Source organism: Mandrillus leucophaeus, unplaced genomic scaffold (genome assembly GCF_000951045.1).
Source record: "Mandrillus leucophaeus isolate KB7577 unplaced genomic scaffold, Mleu.le_1.0 Scaffold103, whole genome shotgun sequence".
Classification (NCBI taxonomy): Eukaryota; Metazoa; Chordata; class Mammalia; order Primates; family Cercopithecidae; genus Mandrillus; species Mandrillus leucophaeus.
Genome location: NW_012098432.1, coordinates 4,236,108 through 4,242,531, shown reverse-complemented (window position 1 = coordinate 4,242,531; position 6,424 = coordinate 4,236,108). Strand labels below are relative to the sequence as shown.

General features: G+C 39.2%; 1 protein-coding gene across 1 annotated transcript in view; it reads right to left on the bottom strand.

The window, feature by feature from the left end:
• Positions 1-920: 920 nt before the first annotated feature.
• TNNI3K (TNNI3 interacting kinase) overlaps positions 921-6,424 on the bottom strand; it is a 327,610-nt gene continuing 322,106 nt past the window's right edge. Inside the window, exons 24-25 of the mRNA XM_011977732.1 lie at positions 5,021-5,100; positions 921-1,442 (exon numbers count right to left, since the gene is read on the bottom strand). Of these exons, the coding sequence (XP_011833122.1) occupies positions 1,366-1,442; positions 5,021-5,100 (157 nt within the window). The 3' untranslated portion in view covers positions 921-1,365. The remainder of the gene's footprint in view (positions 1,443-5,020; positions 5,101-6,424) is intronic.

The following is a 6,424-nucleotide window of genomic DNA, read 5'->3' as shown; positions in this document are numbered from 1 at the left end:
GGGGCAATTTTGTCCCCCATGGCATATGTAGAAATGTCTGAAGACACTTTTGATTGTCATAACTTGGGAGTGTGTGTATTAGGGCTCCCTGTTAGAAAGAGAACCAATCAGATATATATGTGTGTGTTTGTGTGTGTGTGTATGTGTGTGTGTATATGTATGTATGTGTGTGTGTGTGTGTATATATATATATATATATATATGAAATTCTGGAGGCTGGGAAGTCCCATGATCTGCTGTCTATAAACGGGAGACCCAGAATAGCCAGTGGTAGAGTTCAAAGGCCTGAGAGCTGGAGAGCCGATAGTGTACATTCCAACCTGAGTCTGAAATCCTGAGAACCAGGAGCACCAAGGGCAGGAGAAGATGGATGCTCCAGCTCAAGCAGTCAGGCAGAGAGCAAATCTTCCCTTCCTCCACCTTTTTGCTCTATTCAGGCCTTCAATGGATAAGATGATGCTACTCACACTGGGAAGGGCTATCTGCCTTTCTCAGTCTACTGGTTCAGATGGTAATCTCTTAAGGAAACACCTTCACAGACACACCTAGAAAGAATGTTTAACCACATATCTGGGTATCCCATGGTCCAGTCAAGTTGACACATAAAATTAACTATCATAGGGGGTGTTACTGGCACCTGGGGTAGAGACCAGAAAGCTGCTAAACATCCTTCAATGCATGACACAACTCCCCACCCTCTCAACAAATATCAACAGTGCCAAGGTTGAGAAACCTTGATTTAGAGGATGTCCAAGATTCCTTTGCTAACCTTATTTCTCTTGCCAAAACCAAAATACATGATTATCCTTCAATTTGCAGCCTTCTTGACCTAAAACTTGTTACTGTTTTTACCAATATGGCTGGAAAAAAATATACTCAGTGGATGTCTTGTTGAAATAAAATACACTCCTAAATCAATTTTCTATTTCACCAAAGAATCTTTAATCACAGAGGTGAACACTAGAAGTAACATAATGAGTAAAGAAAATGAACAATGTTCTAAGAAATCAAACCCATAGCTGTCAAACACAAGTCTACATAATTCAGTCCTGGAAAACATAATTATTATCTGTCCACCACAGACTTAGGCTCCATCTCCAAGTAATGATCTAATTTTTTTTTTAATTTACAAAATTAAAAACAATTCTTCATATACATTCTGTCTTGGTTCTTTTGCGTATTATTCCTTAGGCACAAATCCAAAGCCTGCTAATAGTGGGGAATTAAATAGGACCAGTAAATACCATTCCAATATAAGGAGACCTTTGAGAATAAAATGTTATAGTTGGAAGCCAGCTTGCCGTGGTTGGAATCGTTGCTGTCAGTTCGGGGAAAAAACTCTCCTTAGGTATATGCCGAATGCTGTCAGCTGCTGTCCTCAAAGCTGCTACTATTTCGGCAAAAATGAAAATGCATAGGGCTCATGGGATCGGATACATAGCCTGCATGAGAAAAGAAGTTCAGTTGTTACTTACTAGTCTTTCAGTACATTCCCCAATTTTTTATTACCAGCCTGAACCAGGCAGGTCTTCCAGATCATGTGAACAGAGAATCTGGACAATGGTTGTGGATGAGTGGTTGCAAAGCAGAAGCAACATTTACAATGAAAACAGAGAGCTGAGACCAGGCAAATATGAATGATGGATGTCTAATTCGGACCCAAGCTGGCTAGGTGGCATTTTGGGTTTGGAGTAAAGAAGGGTACAGCTCAGGCAGATGGCATGCCAGGCTGGCTAAAAGCACAGGCCTTCACATCAGGCAAATCTGGGTTTAAGCACGGATTCCACTATTTGCTGGCTCTGTGACTTTTGTCAACTTAAACTTTCTATGCCTCAGTGTCTTCATCTGTAAATGGGAGAAATAATAGCACTTATTCATAAGGTCGGCAATGCACCTAAGACAATTAGCACTGTCTGATACCCAGTGAATGCTAAACAAACAATGGCTATAGAAAGGAAAATGGAGAGAGAGCAGTAAAGAAAAAGGAAAGAGGCCAGGCGCAGTGGCTCATGCCTGAAATCAAGCACTTTGGGAGGCCCAGGCAAGCGAATCACGAGGTCAGGAGATCGAAGCCATCCTGGTCAATATGGTGAAACCCCATCTCTATTAAAATACCAAAAATAGCCGGCTGTGGTGGCACATGCCAGTAGTCTCAGCTACTCGGGAGACTGAGGCAGGAGAGTCACTTGATCCCAGGAAGCAGAGGTTGCAGTGAGCCGAGATTGCGCCACTGCATTCCAGCCTGGTGACAGAGCAAGACTGTCTCAAAAAAAAAAAAAAAAAAAAAAAAGAAAGGGAAAGGAAAGAGCCTTTGTTTCTCAAACCAGATGGCTCTGTTTGTTTTCTTCTCCCTGGTAGCCCAAATTTTAAAGGTACATAAAATTCTCAGGTCTAAATACCAGTGGCATTTGATGCCCTTTGAAGCAATAGCCTTGGATGTGTCCAGAGAATGAACCTAGTGGCTCAGGATCAGGCCACTGTCCAAGAGAACCACAGGGCTATGTATAGGGAAGCAGTTTTCTTTCCACTCTGAAGCAAGAAAGCCATTCATTGCTTCTGTGAAAGTGAGTAATTTGTCAATAGCTATTGCTGCTTTTGCTTCCCTTTGATAGCTGAGCTTTCATAACCAACCCAGTCATCTACATTTTCATTAAGACACCTAGCAATATGCAGTTGGATAGACATATTTATTTTCATAAGAAAGGTCTCTGTCAAAATATCTTAGGTAGCACATAAACTCTCTTGAGAGAAAATGCCACTGATAGTGATACTCCTGTCAACTGGTATCTCCCACTCACTTCTTTTGGAACTGGCTCTGGTCAGATGTGAGGAAGGTTATGATGGGGCAGGATGAGATGATGGGCAGTGGGATATGTATCAGCGAATCTAAATTCTGTGTAGACTAAAACAAAATCTACCTCCTACAGCAAAATATTTTCTATATCCAGGCTAAAAATGAGACTTCATTTCAGGCACAGATAGATGCTTTCATAAACCTGTAAGACTTTTATGACCATAATCAGCCTTCTAACATACCACATGCAATTTTACTGGCCTGTGATATTCCAGTGCCTCTTGCCCCATAGGACTCCAGTGGAAATTTGATTGTGGACATATGTCCCACAAGGGTGGGTGGGCTCTCCCCTCAGGAATGAGCAGCAAAATCAGTAAAGCATTGAGGCTAGCATTTATTGTTGATGCCATTATTGCCAGAATGTAAGAATAGATGTGTTGGATTGTGGACCCAGTCGGTTTAAGAGGAACTCAACTGAAATTTGACCATAGGCTTTAGGAAAGGACTGAACCAAGTCTGCATGTTTTGTTACTTTAAGGTAAAAGATCTCAGGTATAGAGAAAACAGCTATGTGTTTCATTTTATCTCCATTTTTGAGCTCTGCTCTTTGGCAGCAAAGCAGAGGGAGAAGCAGCCTATAAAATTGCTGTTATATTGCAATCAGTTTGGAAATAGAATAAAGGGCAATTAAAGGGTTCTTTCCTGTGTGATGTGATGCTCCTAATGGGAGATATCAAATGTATCTTCTTTGTTTATAGGTACTCTCACTGCATCCAAACACCCTCATGTTTTCTTCCATCCCTGAGACAGATATGCATAGGAAAACCCAAATTTTGCATTATTACACCACATTTGTCTTACTTCTCCATCTTGGGGGGAGTCTTCTTTAAGAAACAAATTAAGTTAAAGAAATGCTTCATCTTGAAACCTCACCACTAAAGGAAAGACTTCTGGTCAAAGCACATGTTTCAAAGGATGCCCTATATTTTGTGGTTGTGAAGTTACATCTGTAAAGGTTTGAAGAAACAATATTATATCTATTAGAAAATGTGAGGATGTGACACTTGGAGTGCATTTTCCCCTCAAAAGGATCTGTTACTGGACTGGCCAATTATGTTGTAAAGCTGATGATAAAAAGCACTCATCTGCATTCTAGACACGTATTGGGAGTCAGAAGCACAAAGTTTCCCTTTTTTTAATGTGCCCAAGTAGTTTGTCTGCATCCATTCAGAACATATATTTTTCTTTGTTTCTTAAAAGGTTTCTAATGCCTTAGGTAATGAGTCTTTGCAGATGAGGTGAATTGGTGAGGATCCCAAAGCTGAAGGTCTCCTGGGTCTCTTGCCCCCTATCCAGGATCACATCATCCAATTTATTCTTTCTCAAACCCAGCTCTTATAATAAATCTGATCTCTTTAACTGACAGACACTTTTTCAGTTCTTCATATAGTCAAAGGAAGTAGCAGTGGATAAATGGGCCCATTGTGCTAAAATTCCAATTAGACATAGTGCCTCTCAGGCTTAAAGGTTGGTAAAAGGACATCCCAGCCCTAACACATTGATATGGCAGCTGATGATAAAGGCAATTGTCCACCCTCTGGCTTCCAGAGGCCTGAAAAAACTTTGCTAATTATTTCCAAGAGCTTTATTAATTCTTTCTGAAGAAGCCCTGTGTAAAATGGATCCCATCAACTGTCCTCACCGCCTCTCCAGCTGTTTGCAGGAATGGCTGGATTTGCACTTTACCCTTGGGTGCTTGGCTAAAGGGGAAGAGCTCTCCCAACATATTAAGTCATTGTGAAAATTCATCTCTTGTTTTTCCTCTCCCTGCCTACACACACTTACTGTGGGGCTTAGAAGCAATGGACTTAATAAAATGTTGACAAAGTATTTGGAATATCATGAGAAGAAGGAGTTTTTTTTTTTTTTTTTTTTTTAAAGAGTTGTACTTTTTTCTATGTACACAAACACAAACAGGCATTCACAAATAATGACACATATACGACACACTCATGCACACTCCACACATGCTCACACACACGTTATTAACCTTAAAGGTAAATGAGTTATAAAAGACATATAAAATCAAACTTTATACTTTTACATTTTTAAAGCATCTGCCATTTTGGATATTACAATATACAATGTTTTCTCCCTTTTCGTTAAATAGATATCACCTTCCTAAGGGTAGTTTTCTTAACAAACCTAACGAATCTGTCTACTTACCATATTTGTCAATGGGTGAGTATTGAAGACTTCTTTTCATCTCCTCCAAAGACAGACCTTGAGAGGAATATTGTCCAGCACTGGAAAATTAATAAAACACATAGTTTCACAGTGTGGTGATCTGATAATAACACTTTTATAAACACAGAATTTTTCCACTCAATATAGATCCGAGAGAAATGGCAAAGTGATACAAAGAAGCTTTTATCTTAAAAGTGATTAGTTGGGAAAGAGTTCAGAATTATTTGGTTTAAGTCATATCTAAGTGTGAATCCTGGCTCTTATGCATAGGTTACATTTCTAGCAGTATAACCTCAGGTATGCCACCCTTTCTGAGCCTCAGTTTATTTATCTGTAAAATAGGAAAAGAACATAAATAATTTCCAGTTTGTGCTTGTAATCCTTACTAAAAAGAACTAAAACAAGAACATTATTATCTTAGTAATAATATAAATAAAACACATCCCAAGAAGCATTATTATATTATTTTTATGATAATGATAATATATAGTGATAATATTCATTACATGATTCTTTTGTGTTTATATATACTACTTTACATATAATATCATTTCCTTATTTGATAGATAACAAAACTGACACTGAAACAATTAAGTAACTTGTCACACAGGTTGGCTAATAGTTCATCCAGGATTCAAATCCAAGTCTTTTAGATTCCAAAGATGATGTATTTATCTACCATCAAATATGAAGCTCTTCCTGATTCCTACCTTCCTGACCCTTCTCCTTTCTCAAACTCCTCCTGCTCTTTTGCCCATTTGGCAAATGGGGTCACTTTCTTTCCAGTTCATTTGACTCAAAACCTGAATTTATCAAAACCCTCATCCTAAAATCTATATCCATCAGTTAATTATATATCTATTATCTCTCTTGAAGCCATTCATCATTTGTCATTCTCAAAGCAACTACTCTAGTTCCCCCTAGAACTTCACCATGACTGTAGAAGAACTTTTTTTTTTTTTAATTACACTTTAAATTCTAGGGCACATGTGCACAACGTGCAGATTTGTTACATATGTATACATGTGCCATGTTGGTGTGCTGCACCCATCAACTTGTCAGCACCCATCAACTCGTCATTTACATCAGTCATAACTCCCAGTGCCATCCCTCCCCCCTCCCCCCTCCCCATAATAGGCCCCAGTGTGTGATGTTCCCCTTCCCATGTCCAAGTGTTCTCATTGTTCAATTCCCACCTATGAGTGAGAACATGCGGTATTTGGTTTTCTGTTCTTGAGAAAGTTTGCTGAGAATGATGGTCTCCAGCTGTACCCATGTCCCTACAAAGGACATGAGCTCATCCTTTTTTATGGCTGCATAGTATTCCATGGTGTATATGTGCCACATTTTCTTAATCCAGTCTGTCACTGATGGACATTTGGG